The sequence below is a fragment of the Corapipo altera genome, unplaced genomic scaffold (genome assembly GCF_003945725.1).
Source record: "Corapipo altera isolate COAL_440 unplaced genomic scaffold, ASM394572v1 2, whole genome shotgun sequence".
NCBI classification, from domain to species: domain Eukaryota; kingdom Metazoa; phylum Chordata; class Aves; order Passeriformes; family Pipridae; genus Corapipo; species Corapipo altera.
This window is the reverse complement of record NW_020884890.1, coordinates 3,397,607-3,424,100: the sequence shown is the minus strand read 5'-3', so window position 1 is coordinate 3,424,100 and position 26,494 is coordinate 3,397,607. Positions and strand designations below refer to the sequence as shown.

Here is a 26,494-nt window from a genome sequence, read left to right as displayed (position 1 = left end):
TATAGATCTGAGGGAAATCACATTGACATAGCTAGATTACTTCAAGACACCTGATTTAGTAGCAAATGGTATGTGGATTGAACCATTTGCCAGCAGTTAACAGTTCAGTCATTAGAAAGTATGAATCTGGCTTAGCAGGATTCACAAAATGTAGCCGTGCTTACCAAATTCTATCAATCATCTACAGAACACCATATCTGAGATGGGCACAAGAGGACCATAAGTCATGCTATTGACAGTGGTACCTATTTAGAAGAGACTATCTCCTGATTAAAGGGAGCTGGGCTAGGTCAGAGAAGACAAAAGCTGATAGACTGTAAATAGGACAGAATCATAGAATCAACTGGGTTGGAAAGGACCTCTGAGATCATCAAATCCAACCTTTGCTCCAACAGCACTTTGGTTACCAGATGATGGCACTAAGTGCCACATTCTGTCTCATTTTAAAAACCTCCAGGGATGGAGAATCCACCACTTCCCTGGGCTGCCCATTCCAATGCCTGATTACCCTATCTGTAAAGAATTTCTTCCTAATATCTAACCTAAACCTCCCCTGGCACAGCTTAAGACCATACCCTCTTATCTTACTGATAGCTGCCTGGGAGAAGAGACTGATGCCCACCTGGCTACAACTTCCTTTCAGGGAGTTGTAGAGAGTGATGGGGTCTCCCCTGAGCTTCTTCTCCAGGCTAAACAACCCCAGCTCCCTCAGCCTCTCCTCACAGGACTTGTGTTCATGTCCCTTCATCAGCCTTGTTGCTCTTCTCTTGACCTGCTCCAGCCCCTCAATATCCTTCCTGAACTGAGGGGCCCAGAGCTAGACACAGTACTCCAGGTGCGGCCTCACCAGCACTGAGTACAGGGGAAGAATCACTGCCCTGGTCCTGTTGGCCACACTCTTCCTGATATAGGCCAGGATGCCTTCTTGGCCACATGGGCACACTGCTGGCTAACATTCAGCTTCCTCTCAGTGCAAACTCCCAGCTCCCTTTCTGCCTGGCTACTCTCCAACCACTTTGTACCCAGCCTGTAGTGCTGCAGGGGGTTGTTGTGGCCAAAGTGCAGGACCCGGCACTTGGCCTTGTTGAACCTCATCCAGCTGGAATTAGCCAAAAAAAAGAGTATGAAGGATGTTAGCCTAGGACAGAATTACCACAGAAAATTGGTAGGAAGATAACAAAGCCATCACTAGTTGTAGTATAAAGTAAAACTCTGCATCTTTGTTCTTGTATGTATGTTAGGGAACTACAGTTGTCTGTTTTTGCTCTAAAGACTTCTAGAATTCGATAAATAGCATTAGTGTAAAACTTCCACTTGAGCTGTCTGCCCTAGATATAGAGGGTTTCTTCCTGCAAGGAGATAGATGATAACATTTGTGTAACAAACTGGGATCTCATATCATACATTCTGGAACAGTGTTAGACCATAACTTTAAGTTAAATTGTCCACACAAGCAAGTTAAACAGTTTAAAACATTACAATCTCTACAATTGTATGGTGTTATATTGATGGTTGCAAGAATGTTGTAGGGGAGGCAGTTATTGCAAAAGTTTAAGAATCACTGCAATAGAGCAAGTTTCTGAAGATGTGTACAGAAAACATCTCTTCTCATGTACTTTGCCAGAAACAGATAAGCAAGGGTTTGATCAAGGCAATTGGACAGACATAGGGTTTTGAGCTGTATGCATGTAACCAGCACTGTACATACTAAATGCAAGCAATACAGAGAAGAAATGGAAAACTTAAGGCAAATAGTGGAATTTTATTGCTTAATTTATCAACATGCTTTTCTGTTCATAAGGAATTCTATTCTTGGAATTAATCTTAATAATAGAAATGGAAATTTAGTATAACAGAAGAACAAGGTGAGAAATGTGAGCAAAACTATAGAATTTAAATAATGAAATATTTGTAGTTGAGCCTGGGCAACTATTCATAAATTCCCAAAAAAGTCTACATGCAAAAAATCCAAATATATGTATAAGTGAACTAGATTGGAAATAGAGTATGGGCATTAGCCCATGCTGTTCTAGATAATGTCAAGAACAAAAATGTTAGTTTTGTAAAGATAACACAAAGGAAAGACAGGGCAGTTTGGTAAAATAGTTCAGCATTCTGAGAACAATTTTGTTCCACACCAAAAAAATTACTGAAAAAGATATATTCAGAATGAGGAAAAAGTGTAAGAGGACATACAACTACACAGTGCAAGATCAGCTCTCTGGCTAGGACTGTTGAAAAACAAGCTTAATTAATGACGAAGTGGGACATAAAAGGTAACAATTTTCACAAAGTGTGAAACGTGGGGAATTATGAGCACATAAATATTATAGAGGATAACAAGATAAAGAAATAATTTGCAACCATAAACTATGGGCCAGAAAATATCTAGTGTTTTCTAATGAGAGAGTTTTATAACAGTGATTTATTCTTCTATGAGAATTGAGTAGATATATCTAGGAGCTAAAGCAAGGCAAGATTAGTAGCAACAGCAGATATAGTTGTTGCTGACACAAAAACAAGAAGTGAAAGGCAAGGTTGTTAAGACAGTTCTTGGAATTTCTGTTTCTTAAAAGGTAGAAATGAATCTCTCACTAAAATTAGACATAGATCTTCCTTCATTAGTCCAAGTAATATGAATAGGATCAACTCATTATGTTTATGCAGCCTCCTTATTACAGTGGAAGCAATTTCTGCTTACCTGTTAGGTTGTGATGTAAAAATTATCAGGAAACACTATACATTATACATTGCATACATATAGAGAGAGTGTTCATATCAAAGCTTTATGTACTCTTTTTAAAAATATGGAGTATTTGATCAGCTTCTGTGTTAACTCAGTAACATTTTAATGAGTTATGATAATCAGATGGGAAATTAGATCAATTAAATACTGTATGTATTTTTGAAACAAATATACTAGAAATACCTGGATTAATTTGACCAGATATAAATGTCCACAGTATTACATTAGGGTGCTGTCATTTTCTGAGGTTATGCATTTCACTCAAAAGCAGACATACAGAGTCAAATGGCTAATGCTATAGAAATATTTATGTCACTCTGCTGACTATTTAGGCAGCTTAGGACAATTCTATCAAATAGTAGACAGGCTGAATTTTTTACCAGTTACCTGTTGCTGGATTATTATTGCTGTAGGGATTTTTTTTTTTTTAATCTACACAGTTCTGGGAAGCACAGTTTTAAAGAGATGTAAAAAGAACAGAGAGCAGCAACTTATATCATTACAGCACATAAGTACTCAAAAGCTTTGTCATCTTATTTGTGCTAATTGCAGCTTTAAAGATATAAGGCTAAAAGTTGAGAACTTGAAAAAACCTGGTTTATGCAAAAGCAATTGCAGGAGTCTCAAGGTTACAACCACCAGTTTTAGGGTGTAGGGAAATTATGTGTCTTGTTCCAGGAAAATTTGTTAAAGATATCTAGGAAGAGCACTGTATTATGTCTAAGGAGAAACAATAGCTATGGTTTGTACTGGCATTAGCTATCTTATTTTTTCTTTATCTTCCAGGTAGTCCTGCTAAAAGCAATACTCTCTTGATGCTTCAGGGTAATTTCTGAAGTCCTTGTTCTTAAACAGTTCTTTCCAGGACTTTTTAACCTCTTATCAGACTACTGTCAGTAACTCTGTCCCATGAGACCTTGGTTTTTTATATCCTTTGTTCTAGCATGCTATGACTATTTTTATTTGGTCTATAGGATGTTAGAGCTAGAAGTTTGAACCGAGGCAAAATATCTTTCAGTCCATGTCTAAAACAAGGCTAAGTGAAAGTCATAATAATGCACAAACTTTATAATGCCAAGCAGAAATAATAAGTGGATGCTGAAGAACAGAAATTATACAAATTCAGATTACCATTGTCAGATTCCTGAGCCCTTCTATGCCAGTTTCTTTTTCAGACACACACAAACATAATTCACAGATGGAAATAGCCTTTTTACAGAGCCTAATATTTTACACACTTTTGATTTTGATACATGAACCTACCTTTGTTATGCTGAATAACCCAAGTACCTGAACTAATCATTATGGGGCAGCTGTGGTATCTCTGCTGCTTGCAAACATTGGTTCATAAATGGTTCATGGTAAGGAGACAAATATAAATATAATACTTTATACTGTGTTGATGAATAAAATATGACAACAGATATTTAGCTTCTATACTCTGTATATTCTTTCACTTTGCAGTTCTCAAAAATCTCATAGACAGAGTTAAGACATGTAGGATTCATTTCCTATATTTCAGAGAAACAGAAGGAATGTCCTGTCTTAAGTAACAGCATTTAAGACATTTCTAGACCTCATATCATTAAAGTCACTTTCATGCCACCTGAGCAATTAGAAATATAGAGAAATAAATGTAGATTTTCTAACACAAAGTACTGTAATGATTTTCAGTTGTTTTTCATCTCTGTTAATTTCTGACAGTCTGGAAAATGTTCTCTGTTACTATAAAAAGTGTTAACATTTCTGAGGTGCATTTCACTTCCTCAAAATTCCTATATATTTTCAACAAAATAATAAGTATTTCAAACTAAGTACTGTATCCCTTCGATTTAAAAAAAAAACAATATAGATACCAGTAAGGCAATGAGATTCTGTTTACACCTTCAGTTTTTCTAATGTGACAGGAAGAATACAGCAAAATATGTTTAACAGATAAAAACCACTTTACAGCACCAAGCCTGTTACCAGGATTGTTGCCAAATAAGTGATATTTTCTTTTAAAAGGGAGTCTATGCAGCAGTGGGCAAAGATGTGGGAAAATTCTTTTAAGTTGAGTACAATAGTGTTTTGATCTTGTGTCTTTTGCCAGCTATTGCTTCCTTATTTATCTGTATCAGAGACTAATATGTACTAGCAGATGTCTTAGTTTTGAGAACAAGGCCTGTATGTTAGAGCAAAGAATGATAAGAGAAGTAACTTATGACTTGACCACATATTTGAGATACTCTTTAGTAGAAAAGATTCACCAGAAGACCCAGAACCATGTCCACATAAGTCCACAGAAATAATTATAAATATGTAATAGAAATGTGATGAATATGTACTAGTTTCAGCAATATAACCTGCTCTGTTTGGTTACTGGGTGTGCAAGCTTTGTGGAGTATCTCTGAGATATTCATAGTATTACATTGGTTTGCTTTCTCTTTAAATGTACTAATTTCAGTGAAGCTGCATTTTCCCTGCCCATTGGCATAGCCTTCTACTCTGTAATGAAACTTAATTTCAAAAATTTCAAACATTACAAATAAATGAGAAATCACAGATGCTGAAGTTGACTACAAATGGTCTTGTGTATCCTGGTCTCTCACTATGGCCTCCAATTTCTTAATTAAGCCAGAGTTAGAGAAACGTTACCATCTTTTCTGCTCTTACCCAGTGGAACTGGAGTGGCATGTTTTAAAAGAACAGATACTGATTATTTTGTGTGTGTGTCAGTGACCAGGTCTAGTACTGAACTTGGTCTCTGCAGTGCTAGTTTACAGTTCTTTTCTTTTTTCCTTAAACTACAGGCAGATACAGATGAAGGTTCAAATCGCAGCATTAAGATCCATATTACACATGCTACAGATAAGAAAAATGTTCGTATTGTTTACCCTGATTCAGACCCATTTGAAAATAATAAACTAAAACATTCAAAATACAACAAGGTTGCCTGTGCTGAGGGAGCTACTTCAAAGCAGTACACTGGGACAGATAATTTTTTCCTTATTATGGCAATTCTTTTACCTTGGGTGTTTGTGTTTTGGGGCTTTTATGTGAAACATCATACAAATAGTAAATAAATGAGGGTATCCCTTCATTTCCTGAAGCACGACATTTCTGAAAAAAAGAATAACATCATAGCAGTATAAGTGACTGTAATTGAAGGGTTAGTTTGAGATACATTCCAGGCTTTGTTTTTTCACCTTTGTAGCAGACACTGCTGTGAAACCTTCAGCAAATATTAAGAACTCATTTCAGTCAGGTCTAGCCCAGAAAGCTGTTAAACAGAAATAATCTTGCTAAGAATAAAATACCAACTACTTTGATGTGGGCTCACGTTTAAAACATATATCAGAGTGCCAGCAGAGATTTCTTTCTACAGTTTTCCCTACAACTCTGACCAAGACATTTGTTTTTCCAGTAATGATTTTCTCTAGATAAAAATAAGCCATACTATTCTGTTGTCTTTCATGATCTCCCCACTTTCATTAAGTACTTTGAAAACTAAAAATACATTATATAGCAATAAAAGCAATTACTATCCTTATTTAAGTATCTAAAAAAGTATAGGGAACAATTTTTGCTTGTTGCTTTAACAAAACATCCAATAAAACCTTCATCATGTTTATAGTAATATATACTGAATTTCAGTATACTGAATTCAGTATATAATAATATATACTGAATTTCAGTAACTATTTTTCATAGTTGTCTTAATTTAATTTTTTAATCTAAGTGATGTTCAAAAATGCTTGTTGAACACCATAAATGTTCTTTAGTCAATATGCAATCAGGAGTTGTGTATTCTCATTGCAATGCAAATAGTTTACTCATTGTAGTGGTTTCATTATTACATCAATTGAAAACATGTGTATTTAATTTGTGCAAAATTCAACTAAGTAGCTATAGTTTAGCCACTGTATGTATAGAATTTTAACACAACCATGCATTTAGCAGAACATTTATTTAGGTGGAAGTTTTAAGATGTAGTATTCTAAGAGCAGAAATTGTGTTCATGTATCACTAAAAGATGACTTGTTTCTTTTTACCGTATATTCCGGAACATTTAAACAGGTAAATGTAATGTATTATGCAAGTAATGTACTGTGCAGATAAGATCTTAATCACATTTTTTCTTCATTTAAATATTAAAACCACTTAATTTTTTTTCTCAGCTACTGACTGCTTTGAATAAATGTGGTCTCTCTAACTTCCACTATGCTCTGTAATATATTAATTACTGAATTAACTTTTAATTTCTTTTGTTCTGCACTCCCCAAGAAAGCCTTTTCAGTCTTTTAAAAAGGGGTACATTTCCCCAGTATATTTAAACAGATGCTCCTACCAAATCCGTTCTCTCTGGTTCATTAAAGTATCCTAAGACTTCATACACTGTCTGGAAATTATTTGAGGCTAAGACAAAAATAATTGGAGAAAATTCTTTTAGGATTGTTTCCTTCCACTTGTTACCCTGATTTTAGAGTCAGTGAGCAGTGACTGCTCCAGGAGCAAAGGTAAGCCAGGAATCCTTGGCTGCCAGAGCAGGGACCTTGCTCTCTGACAGTATACGAATATGGCGAGCAGGGCACGCCCAATGGCTGTATCTAGGATCAGCACAGTATGCCAGAGCACCAGTCAAAGCTACGGGGAATGGGACAGATCCAAGGTCAAGCCAGGAAGCTGCTTTGAAGACCAAAGTCAGCATTCAAATAAGCAGCTACATGTCTAGGCATGCACATGGCTGCAACACAGGTCTGTCAGACACCCAGGGCAAAGAGCCTCAGCTTGAATGCTCCAAAAAGAAGAGGTAGTCATTGCTGATACTTCCCTCATCTCTTTCTTGAATGGCTCCAGGTGCAGCTTAGGTTTCTCAGGCCTGCCACTTACATTGTCTAAGTTGCTCCTAGACTCAGACAGCCAAACCTCCAAGAGAAGCTGTGACCCTTATATTTAGATCATGTAGTAGAGTTCATTCATTCACAGTTAACGTGATCTATGTTTCAGGATTTGAGGGTACTTACTGTGAAGTTAACAGTGATGAGTGCATCTCCCATCCGTGCCAAAATGAAGGTCTCTGCGTGGATGGGATCAACCACTACAGGTGAGGAAAATTATTCGAATGACAGATATACAGTATGATAGATGGATGTTTATCATCTAGCTATTGCTTTGGTGCTTTGTCTGTCTAATGTCTGTTGACCTTCAATGTGTTTGATAGCTACATTACAGTCTAAATCTTCTTGTGAGCAAAAAGTCATACATGTACACCATACATGTGAACCCAAGAATCAATTGTAGGGCTAATTAAAATCTTAAGAATCTAATAAAATCCAGCAAACAGTTGTTGTTAGTCCTGTTAAAATAATGCAAATAATCTGAGTTGAAATAAATAGAAAATCTTCATGAACAATTTAGTTGTAGTTGTTATATAAAAAATCTTGCAATTACATAGCTCTCGTATCATTTGTTATGATTACTCTCACAATGCCTGGATCTTGTGATCAGTGATTTTGATCTTCCTCAAGAAGAACTGGCAGTATTACTGCAAGTCAGTGGCATCAGGAAGTTTTTTTCATGAGAAGTGTGATTTTTACAGTAAAGATTTTCTCATCTTCAGTCTCAGGTCTGCTTGGAGCCTTTTCTGTATATTTTCTTATCACAATTTACTTCCTCTGCACTGTTTACCAGTTTCCCCAGCTCACACAGAATCATAGAATGGTTTGGGTTCGAAGGGGCCTTAAAGATCCTCTAGTTCCAAACACCCTGCCACTGGAAGGGACACCTTTCACTAAAACAGGTTGCTCAGAGCTCCACCTAGCCTGGCCTTGAACGCTGCTAGGGATGGAACATCCACAACTTTTCCAGGCACCATGTTCCAGTGCCTCATCACCCTCACAGCAAAGAACTTCCTCCTAATATCTAATCTAAACATACTCTCTTTTAGTTTGAATCCATTCCCCCTTGACCTATCACTACATGCTCTTGTAAAAAGTCCCTCTCCTTCTTTCTTGTAAGGTCCTTTCAGGTACTGGAAGACCACCATTAGGTCACCTCTAAGCCTTCTCTTTTCTAGGCTGAACAACCACAACTCTCAGAGTTTCCTCATAGGAGAGGTGCTCCATCCTTCTAACCGTTCTTGGTGGCCTCCTCTGGACTTACTCCAAAAGGCTGATGTCCCTTCTGTGCTGGGGACCCCAGAGTTGGAAGCAGCACTCCACGTGGGGTTTCACCAGACTGGAGTAGAAGGGCAGAATCACCTCCCTTTGACGTGGCCCTTTGACGTGGTCCAGGATACAACTGGCTTTCCGGACTGCAAGCACATATTGCCAGCTCATGTCCAGTCTCTCATGCTCCAGGACCCACTCCTTGCCAGCAGGGCTGCTCTTGATCTGTTTATCCCCCAGCCTATATTGATACCAGGGGTTGCCCCAAGCCAGGTGCAGCACCTTGCACTTGGTCTTACTAAACCTCACAAGATTCCTATGAGCCCAGTTCTGGAGGATGGCATCCCATCCTTCAAGTGTGGGACACAAAAGGCCATTATTTGTAACACCATGATCATCCCAGTGTCTTGCACTCTCACCATAGGTGCTATTTGCAGACCTGAAGGTATAGCACAGGAGGCATCAGTTACTTGGCTCCAGGGCAGGTGTCAAAACAAGTGAAAACTAGCTCAGGTCAAGGCAAGTCCTACGTAAGCCCTTCCACCGTGGATTGAGCACAAAGCCTGTGGCCTTCAGCTAATAATGACGAAAGTCTTATTTACTGGTCTACAGTCACTGTACTTGTGAAGCTTGTTAAAATATAATCCTTTGTAATGACGCGAAAAAAGCAAACATGATTTTGGTACCACATAATTCATACCCCTCAATATCTGCTGTGTTTTTCTGCACTCTTTAGAATGAACTAAAAATTAATGTACTGACATCCTCTTTGTTAGATGCTCCTGTCAACATGGCTTTACTGGGACCCTGTGTGAAGTGGAGATCAATGAATGCTTATCAAGACCCTGTAAAAACAATGGAACTTGCCTGGATCTTGTTAACAGGCTAGTGACTACTAAATGAAATCTGATTCCCTGATTTTATTATGTTAATTCTGCTTATTACCTTGAGATTTGGATGGGACCTTAAGCATATGACAAGGATTTGGTGTTAAAGCAAAGCAGGCAAATCCTACTGACTCAGTTTTCTGTCCATATGCAAACTGGAAGGAAATTAGAAGGGAAAAAGTCTCTTTTTTAATTATTATTTTATTTATTTGGAAAAAGACTGAAATAGAAGAAAATTGATCTTGAGTTAGATTGCTACATGCATCTCTTTTTTCAGCTTCCAACAGTGACTTTTTCAAATATAAAGGTTTACTAAAAGTTAAATGAAAGCAAGAGAAAAACTTGTACTGTATGTTTTTTCAACAGCACTCTACAAGACTTGGGCCAGAAGACTACTAGTTCTTAAGTCATTCCTTATACCTTCGATTAAAATTACTGTGCCCATTTTTTTCTACTATTTTAACAAAGAGTAAATCACTCTACTTGCTTCAGAAAGATGGAAATTAGAAAAGTCTATTCATAATTTTAATATGGATGAGGATTAGGGACACCAACTTGACATCAGGAGATATATAAAGCTTCAAATTATTGGAATAGATCACACTGTTACTTCTGTTGACTTACCTGATTTTCCCTTTTCTGAAGATTCATCTGTAACTGTGCACCTGGATACTATGGGTCTTTGTGTGAGATGGATGTAAATGAGTGTGAAACTTTGCCTTGTTTGCACGGAGGAAGCTGCATCAACAGGCTTGGAGGCTATCTGTGTTTCTGTCTACCTGGATTCACAGGTATGATCCACTCTCTACCAAAATCAAGAAGCTTATTTCACAGGTTTTACATGGTTTTAATTTTATAGCAAAGGCCTCAACTAAACCAAGGAAGAGCAAACAGGAGCATCTCCTTATTGGAGGATAGATCAATATTAACTGAAATAGAACTTTGATACAATTCTTGTGAAGTATCTTAAGCTTATTTATATCAAGACTTGATTTATAATTTCTTTAGTCCTCCATACATTCAGCTGAAACCCATTAAAAGAGTTATTGTACAATACAAAGAAAATCAATGTGTGTTTTTTTAATTCAGACAAGAAAAGAACTATTACCATAGATACAGAGTAAATTTTGCAAACACAATAAAATGTTACCTTGTCATTTGAATTTGCACAGAACCATGGCAACAGCTTGACTTGGCTAACCTGTTGGACCTAAACTGTTATCTTTAGTATTAATCTCTGCATTTTTAAAGAATAATGACAAAATAATTGATGGGTAGAGATATAGTAAAATATCCTTAAAATGATGTTTATTTTTATTTAAATGCTTTGTGTACTGCAGAACTAGTTCATACCTAGTGTTTTGAAAGATCCAGCTTAAGCAACCTGAAAACACACGGGATCATACAACTGCAGAAATGTTTGCAGTTGTTACCTCGAGTTGTATCATTTCTGCATTCTTTCTGCATAAAATGTTGTTTCCTACCCATTCCAGCCTGCTATGAATACCACATAATTTATAAGATAAGAAAGGATGCAATTTTTCATTCACTGAACTGAGAGGAACGTAATTCTCCACAGAACAAAGGACAAGTACAGTTTTGGGAATACCTATATACCTGTATATTCTTTTTCCATTCACCACAAACTTTAGTCCACATATCACTTGTGCACTGTTCTTCAAAATTATTATTGACATTTCAAAGAAAAATCAAAAATCTATATAATTTTCTTGCCTAAAACTTTTAAATCCTCCCCCTCCTGCCCCCGCAATATTTTCTTTGAATGGCCTGTGTTCTGAATAGTACTTCTTGCCTGTCGCAGAAACTTCTGTTCACTACGCAGTGGTGCTGCAGATATAATTTCTAACTAATAGATGTTAAACCAGCTGTCTTAACCTTTATGTACATGTTTCTGTAAGAATTCCCAGTTATATTCATAAAAGACTAGACACCTGCACTTGAAGCACTTAGGAGACTTTAATTTGAAAAGGAACAAGCAGTGTGCAGCTGTGCTTTCCTTTTGATTGTTCGTTATCGACTAAGCAGTTTGACTTTAGTTCTTTTCCCTAACACATTTAACCAGCTAGGATAGGATGTTGGGAGGGGGTTTTGTGATTTTTTTTTTTCCAAATTAGCTGTAGTAGTTTTTTACTATTACAAGTACTTATTTTTCAGTACAAATTCTGTTAGTATATTTACAAGAATATTTCTTTACTATTTAGTGTTAGTTTTTTACTAGCGGGGTAGTGTGATATCAAGGTGTCTATCAAGTGCTGAAACATTACTCAAAAACTAGTGACAGGTTGGCCATCACTTAATTATAACCAGTTACTTTTTTTCCCCTCCTTAAAGTGACACTGTTTGGGCAACCACTATGCGACATACCAGCTAGATGGAGTCCAGAATAATTCATGCAATAAACAGTATAGCAGTTGAACTAAAGTTCTAAAATTATATTGCAGTGTTAGCAGGGCTAGAAGGGAGTTAAAGTAATTTCATTTTAAAGTGAGGTCTTTTCAGAGCAAGACATTGCTTTTCTGGATTATGAAGCAAAAAGCACATGTCAAGTGTATGATTCCCTGGCAAACATACAGAATTTTAAATTAGTTCTCCGATAATTTGAGGTTTTAAGAACTTTTTATAGAAATTACAGTTTAAATAGCTAATACCTGATTTTTCATATTCAATTTAACAAAGGTAATTGTACTGTTTAAAGGTACCAAGCTGTGAAATTATAACTAGTGAAAGAAAATACTACATAACTACAAGATATTAATATTCACAGTACTGAATTTGTAAGAGGAATTCATTTAACTCTTTGAAAGACAGGTGTAATTCCACTTTAATCTTCAGTAATTTCATCAATTTACAAGCAACTTTTCTTTCACAGACCAGACACCTTTAAAGGTATGTGGCAGTGTGAATTGTTTTCAATGATCAGTTGAATTTAAAAAAAAAATTTAATGTACAGTGAAAACTTTAATCATTGACTGTTAAGATATTATAGACTTATGAAGTTGAATGGAAACAAAATACAATACATTTAATTGGCTAGGTCAAAGGTTCATTTAATATTTCAATTAATTTATAAAAATTATTTTAAAATTATTAATATTCATCAGATATTTTGAATTTTTTTTCTGGTTATCATGTAATTTACTGTCTTGGAGAATACACTTTTTAGACACTGATCTCTGCTCTGTTATCTCTGAAATTTTGGCATCTAATGTATCACTTAATATTTTAAATTCTCCATAAATTTATGTTATTTTGGATTTATTTTGCATTTTTCATATTTTTATTTAATTTTAAATAGATGTTTAACAAAAAATACATTAAAATAATTTATTAAATATTAAACTATAGTATTTTCTCCACACTGCTAAGATAAAATCTGCTGCTTTGCAGCTTGTGTAGACCCTTAAAAAAGGTGATCACAGTTCAGATGACAAACACACAGGTGTATTCTTTCTGTCAGGATTTAATTGGCAGCTACAAAGGTCTTAAGCCTTAGACATCACTAATGCATCATGGTTAAAGCCCTCATCACAGATACTTTGGAAAATAAAACTTATGCGATCTGAGTATGCAAGAAACTGGGTTTTTTTTTCCAAAAATGAGAAGTGATGTCGTGACGAGGGAAGAATGAGACGCTCAATATGAGAATCAGCAAGCTTCGTTTATTGATCACTACTAACAGCTTAATATACACTTTATAATTAGCTCATACATATTGCAAAAGCTGAGCTCATCATTGGTTCTGCTTAAATGTTGACTTCATACTCTACTCCCTAACATTGTTGACACTTAGATGTTAATTCTGTTTCACTCCCTTCCTTTGTTGACACAGGTGGCTTTCAGTTGCTTTTTATTTTGCTAATCACAGTGTCCTGTTTCCCAGCCAATTAACACGTACAAGGGTACTGTAACTTCCTTATCTCAGATCTTCTCACGGCCTAGACAGGCTGTGTTCTATACTCTAGCAGCTCATCCATAGCTTTAGCTATATCCATATGTCCTTGTCTTGCTAGTCAACTCTCTACAGAGTATGCAAGAAACTGGTTTTTTTTTCCAAAAATGAGAAGTGACTTAATAAAAGAGTACTCTATTTGAAAGAGAAGAAAAGTAACAAAATAATAATGCCAAACAATCAACTAATCATTTTTAAAAGTACACAGTTCCTTTCCTCTGGTTTATTTTGGTGGGTTTTTTTTCTAAAATACCCTCTAGTTCTTACTGCATCCCCTCTTGTGCAGTAGCCTAGTGTGTATATATCTAGTTGTCCTCAATCATACTGGCTAGAAAGGCCACATCACAGATGCAGCTGACCCAGTGACATGAACTTTCCATCCCCCCATCTTAGTGCCTCTCAGTTTTGTAATTGATTTTGCCTGGCCAGTGTTGCCCCATGAAACAATACTGCTCAGTTCTGCTAGGTATTCTTCATGACACAAGATCTAATTATTCAATTTCTATCAGCTGCTGCTGTTATTTTAGATTTATTTGCTGTTTAGCAACTGTATATATACAGTATACATCCTTGTTGCCCAAAATGACCTTTGTAAACAGATATATGTTGTTCCTTCTATGATCTATGACTTCAACATACTAAAGCCGCAAACTATCTCCTTACATAGTACACAAAAACACCATTACTTTTCCAAGTTTTATGCTCCATTGCAAAAATTATTGAATTGAGATAGCATTAAAATTTTATATTGAAAGATGTGGGCCTGGAAAACTATTATTTTTTAAAAATGCTTACATAACATAAAGAAACTTAACAGAAGCACAGGATATAGTTTCTAGATAAGCAGGTAGCTGCAAAATTCTCTGCACTCTCATTCTCCAGTCTGATCATTCTTGTTCCATACCTCCCATTTTTACATGAGGGAATCTGGCCTGGTTTATAGAACTAAATGAAAAAAATCACTGACTGAAAGTCCTAGTAGAATAGCTCTTTGCTCAAGATCACATTTGTTACTGCTTATTATTGTACATTGGTGGTACCCGAGTGTTAGATATAAAAAGATAATATGGAAGATGCCTCCTGACTCACCGAATCTAAAACGTGTTTTTCTAAACAATCAGCCATTCATTGGCTGGAATAATGAGTGTTAGTGGTAATAACATGAACTGCTAAATTTGTACTACAAATGTAAAGAAACAAACAACCTTAAACATTTTGCTTTGTAAGGTGCCGAATATGAGACTTAATGTGCATAGAAGGTAGACATTTTGAGTAAGAAAACACTATGTTTCCATAGTCTTCTTTTACACTAAGATAGCCTTTGAAACATGTCTTAATCAGGGACTGTTTTGCTCTGTATGATTCCATAATCCTTTTATTTCATAAACAGTACTAGAAATACAAGAAACTTGTTCATAATCTGAGGACATCAAAGGTTATGTCAGATTTAATTTTGGCTTGACAGCCAAACATTTGTTAGAGAATCTGAAAATAAACTGCAAACAAGTGGAACCCTCATGACTGTTTGTAGAATTATAAATTAAATGGAATGTAAACAGCAAATTAAAACTAAAAGCAAAATAAGGAAATATAATCAATGAGTATAGCTATATCTTCATTGATACAAATTAGTCTGATGTTGCATTCTGAATGTGCTCTGGTACACAATTACGTAAAGAATAAAATATGAAAAATATACGTGTATCCATATTCCACTGAGTTTGATATTAAAAAATATTAATGAAAACACTTTCACTTCAGCTGCCCAATATAGCATTTTAAATGGGATAAGTAATTAAACATAATGTGCTATGATCGTTTACCCTGAAGGTCGTTTTCATGATTGAAGTGTTAATCACTTCTTCTAAATCTTGCCATCTGAACAACCTTATGTCAAAATATAACTGAGATGATTCAGACATACCTCAAGTGAAATAATTTTCATGTTAATGAAAAATTTATTTTATATTCAACTATAAACCATAAGTGTCTGGGTCATTAAGTCTGCTGCAAAATGGATTTTATAAGAATACAATTTTTTTGACTGTAGAGTTCTGTTTGTTCATTCCTAGTTGCTTCATTTGAAAGAATTCTAGGATTACCAAGTTGTTACTGCCTTTGTTGACAGTTTTTATTTTCTCAAGTTTTTATTTTCTGATCTTTCTTTGTTTCAGGTTAAGTAAATGAAAGATCTCTTTCAAAGACTAAAGGGTTTGGTTTTTTTAAAATGTGTTGGGTTGACCTTGTCCCTCTGCCAGCTGCTCATCCAGTTATTCTTTCAATCCCCCTTATCAACAGAATAGGAAGAGAAATTAAAGATGAAAAAACTCATGGGTCAGTGACATGGAAAGTAGGATTGATTGCACCTTTCAGTGAGTTTGCTGATGACACCAAGCTGTGTGGTGCAGTTGACCTGCTGGAGGAAAGGCATGCCATCGAGAGGGACCTTGACAGGCTTGAGAGGTGGGCCCATGAGGTTCAACAAGGCCAAGTGAAAGGTCTTGCATGTGGGTGGGGCAATCCCAGGCTGGAGGTGTTGGTTGACGAGAAGGTCAACATGACCTGGTGTTGTGCACTTGCAGCTCAGAAAGCCAGCCTTATCCCGGCATGCATTAAAAGGAGTCGGGTCAGCAGGTCAAGAGAGATGATTCTTCCCCTCTACTCTACTCTTGTGAGACCCCACCTGAAGTATTGTGTCCAACTCTGGCTTCCCAGCACAAGAAGGATATGGACCTTTTGGAGTGAGTCCAGAGGAGGGTCACAAAAATGATCAGAGTTAGAGCAGCTCCCCTGTGAAGATAGACTAGAGAGTTGGGGCTGTTCAGCCTCCAGAAGAGAAGGCTCTGAGCAGACCTTATAGCAGCCTTTGGGTACCTTCGGGTAGGGTAAGGGTGGAAAGGCTTTAAACTAAAAGAGGGTATATTTAGATTAGGTATTAGGAAGAAATGCTTCACTTTGTGGTGGTGAGACACTTGAAAGAGTTTACCCAGAGAAGCTGTGGATGCCCCATCCCTGGAAGTGTTCAAGGCAAGGTTGGATGGAGCTTTAAGAAACCTGCTCTAGTGCAGTGGTCCCTGTCCATGGCAGGGGGATTGGAACTAGTTGATCTTTAATGTCCCTTCCAACACAAAACTGACCATGAGATCAGTTACCAGTTATCATCACAATCAAAACAGCCTTGATTTGGGGAAAAATAATATATTTTATTGCTGATTAAAATAGACTTCTGTATGGGAAGAAAAAAATCCACAATATAAAACAACAGTTTCCCCTCTTTCTTCTCTTCCCTTAGCACCCTTTCACATTTCCAAATTCTCTACCTTCCTTCAAGAACAGCACAGGGAGATGGGGAATGGGGGACTGTGGTCAATTCATAACAGCTTCTTTCTGCTACTTCCTTCTTCTCACACTTTTCCCCTGCTCCTGCATAAGTACTTTTCCCAGGCTATAGTCCTTCAATATATATCTACTTCACTATGGATTCCACCATTCACATTCTTTCAGGAAACAATCATCTGCTCCTGGATGGAGTTCTCTATGGTCTGCAGTGTGAATATTTACTTGTGTTGGGAGTACTCTCCACAGAGTGCAGGGGAATACCTGAACCACTGTGGTCTTCTCCATGGGCTGTGGAGAAGTTTCTGCTTCAGTGCTTGAAGCAATTTCTCTCCCTCCTTCTGTGACCCTGGCGCTCACAGGGTTGTTTCTGTCTTCCCCCCTTCTTTGTTTGTGCAGTGTTTTACCCTTTCTTAGATATGTTTTCACAGAGGTACCACCGTCTTGACTGAGGGGCTCAGTTGTGTCTCACAGTGAATTCTTTGGAGAGGGATGAAACTGTGTCTGCCATGAGGCAATCCCTGGTCTCTCCTCACAGAAGGTGCCTTGTAACTCTCCCAACACTTTAACACCTCCAGCCAATACTAAAAGTAATATTTCAGTGTATTAAACTGAGGCATACAAATTCAAAATTCTCATTCAAACTCCCAATTATTGGATATCATCCAAAAGATACCTAAAAACGAGTAGGTACCATTAAGTCACTGGTTTCAGTCATCTTTTCTGCAGAGCAGTAATTATTCCTTAATTCTAAATAGCTATTCTGTTCAGCACAGATCTACTCTTTCAGTCTTATTTTCTCTATGAGCTGAGTACAAACTGATATTTGAAAGTGACTGTGCACTTAAGTTGCATATTAAACCAAGTCAAAATGTTGGCTTAAATAGCTCAACTTGTATCTTTTATGTCAGCTCTGAGGCCTAGCCTTCCTTATCCTGGGCTTAGGAACCTGCTGTTCATCTTGTCTGTGTGACAATGAAAACTCTCTTCTGCTTTTCATACAACAGGCTGACCTAACAAAAATGTCCCCCAAAATCTAATCAATGAAAAGTAAAAGAACTTTACTTATCTTTTTTGACCTTCCCAGCTATTTCTACAGCTTTATACTGCCAGTCAACTGTGGTAGTGACTACATCGGCACTCCTCAAGCCTCTGTCTACCTTCCTTGCTATTGATATCCAGAGGAAGAAGAGAAACTACACAACTAACTGAAGTGACTACTTATTTAGAGTCAGAGGCGAGGAATCTCTTGGCACACTTCCTGAAATGTCAAAGCAAGATGCAGCTTATACATCAAGAGGCCAAAACAAATTGGCACACCAAGAACAAATCTAACATGAAGACTGACAGATCTGTATTTCTGTACTAAATTTGGAGGTAGGGGTGTCTGCCTTTAGTTTAAGGATTAGAGAATTCACATAAGTTTGGGGAATTTTAAGTTTGGTGAAAACACCATTGGGGGTGCAAATTTTTGCATTTTCCCAAGAAGTGTTATAATGTCCATGCTGTGAGTTAGCCTGATCCATAAGAAAAGGAGAAGATACTTTTGGTGGATTTGTTGAGCCTCAGCACTATTCAGTAAAGATTTCCTGGGCCAGAAAAAACCTAGAAAAGCAAGGTGCAACCTCATTGAGTATTTGCCTTGAAGTGCTAAGTCTACACTGCTAATTGTCTCTCCTGAGAGCCAAGATCAGGACACAAACATTTTTATTTCTCTCAAGATGACTTACTATCTACAAAGAAGAGCCTTAAGCCATACTTTAAATAATTAAATCTTAGTCTGATGGCAGCTTTGTTTCAATTGTTGCACTTTTTTTCATGGAAGAGAGTGTTCAAGAAGGTATGACAGAGTGCGGGCAAGGATGAATAGGAAACAGCTGCAGAAAAGAAGCACATATATTTGGTGAAAGGAGCAGAAATGGGTGACTTAGGAGGAGTATTAAGCAATTGCCCAGGTGTACAAATTTGAAAGCAGAAAAGGAAAAACTCAGCTAGAACTGAGAATAGAGAAAATGTGCAAAGCCACAAGAAAGCTTTTTATACGTACATTGACAGCAAAAGAAAGGTCAATAGAAAAGTGGACCTGGTTCTCATTGGGAAGGGGGATCTAATGACATAAGAAATGGAAGAGTGTGAGGCACTCAAAGTTGTTCTTTTTTGGGTTTCATTACTCAAGTCCAGTCTTAAGCCTTCCAGGTATCTCAGGCCAGTGGCAGAATTGAGGATACTCCTTTTTTAACAAAATTCCTGATAGAGTATGACCAATTAACCACAACCTTCTAAGCCCAACCAGACAACTTTTTGCCAATCCAGTTGTCCACCCTTCCAGACTATACAGTCCTAGCTTAGGTACAGGAACATTTTGGGAGACAGTGTCAAAGCCATGCTAAAGTCATGATAAGTGAAATCCATTGCTGTCTCCTCTTCCACAAACCTAGTCATTTAGTCATAAACGCCAATCAGATTGCTCAGGTATGATTATCCCTTGATAAACTGATAGAATCACAGCTTGCATTGGAAGTCATCTACTCCAACCACTCTGCAGTCAGCAGGGACATTTTCAACTCAATCAGATTGCTTAGAGCCCCATCCAACCTGGGTTGAATGTTTCCAGAGATGGAGCCCTTACCACCTCCAGGCAATCTGTTCCAGTGCCTCACCACCCTCATTGTAAAAAATTTTTTCCTTACATGTGGTCCAAATCTACCCTCTTTTAGTTTAAAACCATTGCCCCTTATCCTATTGCAATGGGATCTGTCTGTCCCCATCTTTCTTACAAGACTCCTTTAAGTATTGGAAGCTTGTAATAAAAGTCTTCTCAGAGCCTTCTCTTCTCCGGGTTGAACAACCCCAGCATTTCAGTCTTTCTTCATAGGTGTTCCAGCCCTCTGATCATTTTTGTGACCCTCCTCTAGACTCACTTCAATAGGTCTATACCTTTCCTATCTTGAGAGCTCCAGAGCTGGATGCAGCACTCAAGGTAGGGTCTCACGACAGCAGAGCAGAGGGACAAAATCCCCTCCCTCAACCTACTGTCCACCTGCTTTTGATGCAGCCCAGGATACAGTTGACTTTCTGGGCTCCAGGTTCAAATTGACAGCTCATCTCCAATTGAATATCCACAAGTTCTCTACAGGGCTGCTCTCAACCTATGCTGGTTTTTCCCATCCACCTGCTTCTTCTATTGCCCAGAAATGGCTTCCAAGAGGATTCTCTCCACTATCTTCCCAAGGACCAAACTGGGGCTTGCTGCCCTGTTGCTCCCCATATCATCCTTTCAGGTTTTTGGGGTGATAAATGCAATGTTTCCCTTTCCTAGTCACTGAGGACCTTCCCAATTTCCATTTTTTTTCAGATGTAATAGTAAGCAGCCTTTCAAGGATATAAGCAGGCTTTCTCAGCACCTTCAGGAGTAGTCCGTAGGGTACTGAATTACAGCACAAGAATTGAATACCAGAATTTATGTTTAGCCCAGTGTTCTGTATGCCACAACAGAAAACAAGTTAGATTATTGTGTCTAATCTTTGTTACCCAAGTTCAGTATTTGGATGTGACTTTTTCATAATTTGATTTCAAATATTGTATTTACAGCTTCAGAAACAGGAGGACATAGTCCAGCAAATACTTTCTTATTTGAGGAAACATTTCTTTTATGTAGTCTGCAAAGGTTATCATGCCATATAGCGATGACCTCCAACTAGAAAGGTAGACAAATGTGCAGTTTCAAAGAAACGAAGTTACTGAACAGCCAAAAATTCCATTTATAAGAAAGAAAGGTGTCTATAGCTCATACTAAGTCTCTGGTCCTTAAGGAGACAAAGTCAATAAATATCTAATTTTTTGTACAGATTATGCTCAAAATATGCAATGCTATGGGTCCGTTCATAATGAGCATTTGGCAACAGCAACTCTCAATGAGTATACAAATTAAATCTGGTGATTAGGAATTTGGATGAGAGTATACCCCCCTTGTTTAGTGAAATATAATTGTTTTGGGTTACAGATCTGTGCCTTTAGGGAGAAAAATCCCGGTCTTTTGGTAAAGAATATCTAAATGTGAAGTGTTTGTTCTTCATGCTCATTACTGTCTAATTTAAATGTATTTAGTATAGTGATTCTAAGGTGATTTCACCAATGTGTTGTACAGTTAATTACTATTTATCTTCAAACAGAACCAGCTTCTTTTTATGGATTTACAGACGTCAGTAAAAGAGGAATAGAACTAGCGCTGCTCCTTATTTTTGACTGCTGAAAAGAAGCTGTGTTATTTATGAATAGCAACATTGTAGAAAACACCACTTTATAATATTAAAAAGGACACTGTTCATGTAGTCATATACATGCTAGGAACTAGATACATTTCCCACTGTATCCACTGCTTAGAGTGGTATCATGGATTGGGAGAAATCTTAATTTGATTCTCACAATTTCCTCCAAGTTTCCTGCACATTCATAGCGGTTCCTAAAGTAATAAATAGTTTCAAATGACTTCTGCTGCTTTTTGCACACATCACTACCTGTTGACCGGAAGAATGCCTTGAATCTAATTCTTGCATACAATGTAAGATTATGATGATGCATTTTCCCCCACATTTTCTCTCTTTCTTTGACTAGTCTGTTTAATAATAATAATTAATACAAAATGGGAAAAACAAACAAACAAACAAAACCAAAAGCTCTCAAAACAAAATAACCCAGAAGAAATGTTTTTCAATACAAAATATCCAGTAGGTGAGCCACCTATGCATTTTGCCAGTTTATGTGAAATGTTGCTCCATGTTAAGTAGATCTGGAAACATATGAGAAGAATTATTTAATTTATTAGTGAAAATGGAGGAAGGTGCTCCCTTACACTCATACAACTGACAGCAGTAATCATATTGTATATCACAATTCAAAATTTGCAGGCTGTATTAAATGGAAAAAAAGAAACAGCTGCATCAAAATAATGCAGCCCCAGGGTAATTGTTTTTCCTCTGAAGGGTGGTACTAAAGTCAAATACAAAGCCATAGCAATATGGTTGAAGTAGTTCTGCTCTCAGCATCTTTATTTGGGACTCTAACGCTCTATTGCATTATGCTACCTAGACATGCTGATAGTTCTTTCGTCTGTTTTCTAAAGTCCTTCAGTATCTGACTTTCATGGAAAGGCTGGTTGTCTCTCTCAAAATAACGGACTTGGCTGAGGTATTCAAGAATATTGGCACCATTCTTGTAGATTCTGTCTTGTTGCCACAAAATTTCAATATAATTGTAGTAGTAATAATAACAGCAACAATAATAATTCCTTTCTCCAGGAAACCGGCAATAGAATCACGGTTAAATACTGTATCCTAATTATGAAAGTGCTTCTGTGAAGTTTTGTGGTTTAACTTAATTTTTTATCATGATGCTCTATATACTACATAAATATCTTTCTTAGGACTCTCACATAACTATTTAACAGAAAAGGAACATTTAACCAAACTGAGACAATGGCTAGTAACTGAAATAGATAATATCAAATCATCTATCAGACCAGTAGTTTAGGGTAAAGCAGATGCAGAATCTTTCCCTGAAGATTTTTGAGCTGCTTGAAATGAAGAATGCAGAGGATAGGACTATACTTCCAGTACTTAAAGGCAGCTTTAAGAACATTTGAGAGCTTATGGTTGAGTACAAGGGAACAAAGTGAGCACTTCTGGTGAGGCTGCTCCTTGAATACTATATTCTGTTTTGGACCCCTCACTCCGAGAAGGATATTGAGATTCTAGAAAGTGTCTAGAGAAGGGTGGTGGAGCTGGTGGAAGATCTGGAGCATAAGTCCTATGATGAGGGGCTGAGGAAGTAAGGACCTTTTATCTCTCTACAACTACCTGAAAGGAGGTTGTAGTGCTGTAGGGGTTGTTCTTTTCTCCCAGGTAACAAGTGACAAGGTGAGAGGAAATGGCCACAAGTTGTACCAGGGGAAGATTAGTTTGGATATTGGGAAGAATTTCTCCTCTGAAGGAGTGAGCATGCATTGGAACAGGCTGCCCAAGGAAGTGGTATAATCACCCTCCCTCGAAATGTTCAAAAGCCATGTGGCTGTGGCACTTGGGGATATGGTTTAGCTGTAAACATGGTGCCAGGTTAATGGTTGGACTTACGAGGTTGATCTTAGAGGTCTTTTCCAACTTTAATGATTCTATAGCTCTAAGTGTTTATATCTAGATCTTATTATAGGAAGGTACTAGTTGAGAATTTAAATTATCTAGGGCTTCTAGAGCTAAAATCAGTGGTTCGTATTAATTATACTAACAACAAATTTGAGAAAGCCCTGATGCAACTGTAAGATCTGTTCCTTAGCTGTTACTGCCAGCTAGGAGAGTCTGTACTTTTCAACAAGTGTAACTTTGGAGGGATCTTTGAATATATTGAAGTATGTCATTGTGCATGCTTTAAAGGAGTTTCTATTCAGTAAGAGTTACCAAGGCCCAGGGGATTAAAATCTCAATTTCCACAAAAATTGCTCTGCTACAAATGCTGTGACAAAGGAACTTTTAAGCAGCTCTGATGTGAGAGCACCACAAAAGAACATTATACATCATAATGCCAGTCTATTCTTCTGTGGTTCTGAGATATTTCTTTGAGCTTTGTGTAAGCTGTAAATGTACTTAATATCTTTTATATTAAATTATTGTAGCATTTCTAAAATAAAATGTTTTAAATTAAATAAGAATATTTTAATAACTATTTCTCATGCTTTGGTTTGTTTAAGTACACATTCAAAAATTCATGACTGAGACCTAGTTAGATAGAAACAAGTAATTCATCATTTTAAAACCTGTGGATATTTCAATCAGTCACAGCAATACATATCTAAAACAATGACTGCTGAGTGATGTTTTCACTTTGCAGAATACAACATGCTGTATGTCAGACCAGTTACTGTAAAGTTGGGCTTTTTACTTCTGAAAAGCATAGCCACGGCAGCATCATGGAATGTTTTGTTCTCTGGAGCTATCTCTGCCAGGAATCTGTGTCTTTTATCCTCAATAGGAATCAGAGAAGTAGATGACTTTGTGAAGACTATTTTGCTGACTAATGTAGAATGAGTTGACGTTTCATGCTAAAAATCAAGTAGCTTTCTTAACAATTCTACTGTTTTTTTCCCTAACTTGTAGCGGAAAAAAGAATATTATGGGGTAACTCTCTGGGTCTCACTGATTTCATGGCTTGGATATGTTTTATTTCCCCACAGCCAGCCTAAAGTACTATTACAAGTTGTGAAATTCTCATTTGAACCAAATAGTGAAGGTGGTGCACTATGATAATTAAATGAATCAATCATTAGTGCCTCCCAGGGGCTCAGATAAGGGACATCACTGGAAAATTCTCCCTGTCTAGTAAGGGCCTCTGATTATTATCTGTTATTGGTTATTCAAGCTGACAGTGACAAAATAACAAAGAGAAGTCCAAGAGCAATCAAAAGAGACTGCAGGGCCTTGGGACAATTGGTTGAAAGATCAGGAGCACAGGTAGTGATTTCCCCAAACCTAACCCAATCCTTCCGGAACAAGGAATAGTATTGATAGGAATAGGCAGATCCATCAGGTCATGAGAGGTTCCAAGGTTGATGTAATCAGAAAAGTCTGATTTTTTGACCATGGGATGATCTACTCAACACCTGGCCTACTGACAGGTGACATCTGCATCTGAGTTAGGATCTGCATCACCTGCATCTGAGGTAGGATACACCTATCTTGTAAGGGAAAAAGAATATTAGCACAGGAGCTAGTGGGGCTTGTTGACAGAGCTTTGAACTGGCTTGTAAGGGGGAAAGGGAAAATACCAGGCTTTGTTAACCTCCTCCTATATCTGAGATAACACCCAGATAGTAGTACCACCTTTATTTTATTTTAAGTTCCCACTGTGGTGGCTTAACTTACAGTCCAAGTTCCAGGTATCCACAGAGGCATACTGGGGAGGGGCTTTGATGGTTGTTGCTGGTCACAGATGCCATCTGTTCCATAACTTGGGGTGATCTTTATTTGACTGGGTACATGCATACAACCAGTTTGCCACAGTGGGAATTTTTGTCTGGATATTACCCAGGATGTGCTAACCAGCTCTTACCTCCACCAGGCCTGGAGTTGGTGTCATCCTCTTGCTCCATTCTGTTCTTATTTCACGGCAAAGTCTTTCTGTGGCCTTAGCAGTGTTTGACACAGGCAACTGTGCTCTTTAAATCCTTACAAAGGGTCTGGAAGGGAAGTCTTAGGAGTAGCAGCTGAAGTCAGTTGGTTTGTTCTGCCTGGAGAAGACTGAGGGGAGACTTCATCTCTGTCTTCAACATCCTCATGAGGAGAAGCAGAGGGGCAGATGCTGATCTCTTCACCCTTGTGACCAGTGACAGGACTTGAGGAAATGGCAGGAAGCTGAGTCAGGGGAGGTTTAAGTTGGATATCAGAAAAAGGTTTTTCAACCGGAGATTGATTGAGCACCGGAACAGGCTCCCAGGGAAGCAGTCCCATCACCAAGCCTTCCTGAGTTCAAGAAGCATTTGGACAACACTTTTAGGCACTTGGTGTGACTCTTGGGGTGGCCTGTGCAGAGCCAGGATTTGGACTCGATCATGCTAGTGGGTCCCTTCCAACTCAGTAAATTCTATGATTCTATAATGAATATGCTATTAGGGGACTGATGTATCTCTCTTAGGAGGACAGGCTGAGGGAGTTGGGCCTGTTCATCCTCAAGAAGAGATGACTGAGAGGGGACCTCATCAAGTATTTGAAGGGAGGGTGCCAAGAGGATGGAGCCAGGCTCTTCTCAGGGGTACCATGAAGCAATGGGTAGAAACTGAGGTACAGGAAGTTCCACTTGAATACGAGGAAGAACTTCTTTACTTTTGTGATATTCGAGTCATATCCATGTTCTAAATAATACATTTTCTCATCAGTAATTAAGATTACTTTCAGTTATTGAGATTATTTCCTAGTGTATCTACTTTCTGCTTGCCTGCATAGAGTCTCAGTGTGTGATTAGAGTGTTACTAAAAAGTGTAAGAAAATTACTAGGCTACTAGTCATAAGTAATTTTTTCATATATCATCATCGAATTCATGCTGTATTTTTGTCTACTTCCGTGGACCCACTGCATACTTCTGATCCCATGCATTTTGTCATTAACCAGGCTACCAGGTCAAGCTATCCAGGGGAAATTTCATTCTTGAATTAAAATAAATCAGGTTTATTTTTTATCTTTTGCTGAAATCAGTGTTAGCTATGGGGTCAAACCAGGTTGCTCAGATCTTTGTCCAGTTGAGTCTGAAAATCCTCCAGGCACAGTATTGTTCTCATTTTTTATGTGACATTTAAACTGTAGTATGAATAATACATTGCTTTACTAATAGTGGGATTCTTTGTATCCCAAGAAGAGAAAGACG

The 26,494-nt window shown here is 37.5% G+C and overlaps 1 protein-coding gene across 1 annotated transcript in view; it reads left to right on the top strand.

Moving 5' to 3' along the window:
- The window catches only part of EYS (eyes shut homolog), an 853,574-nt gene that overhangs the window by 383,936 nt on the left and 443,144 nt on the right, over nucleotides 1–26,494 (top strand). The window contains exons 25-27 of the mRNA XM_027644956.1: nucleotides 7,736–7,832; nucleotides 9,672–9,779; nucleotides 10,428–10,573. Of these exons, the coding sequence (XP_027500757.1) occupies nucleotides 7,736–7,832; nucleotides 9,672–9,779; nucleotides 10,428–10,573 (351 nt within the window). The remainder of the gene's footprint in view (nucleotides 1–7,735; nucleotides 7,833–9,671; nucleotides 9,780–10,427; nucleotides 10,574–26,494) is intronic.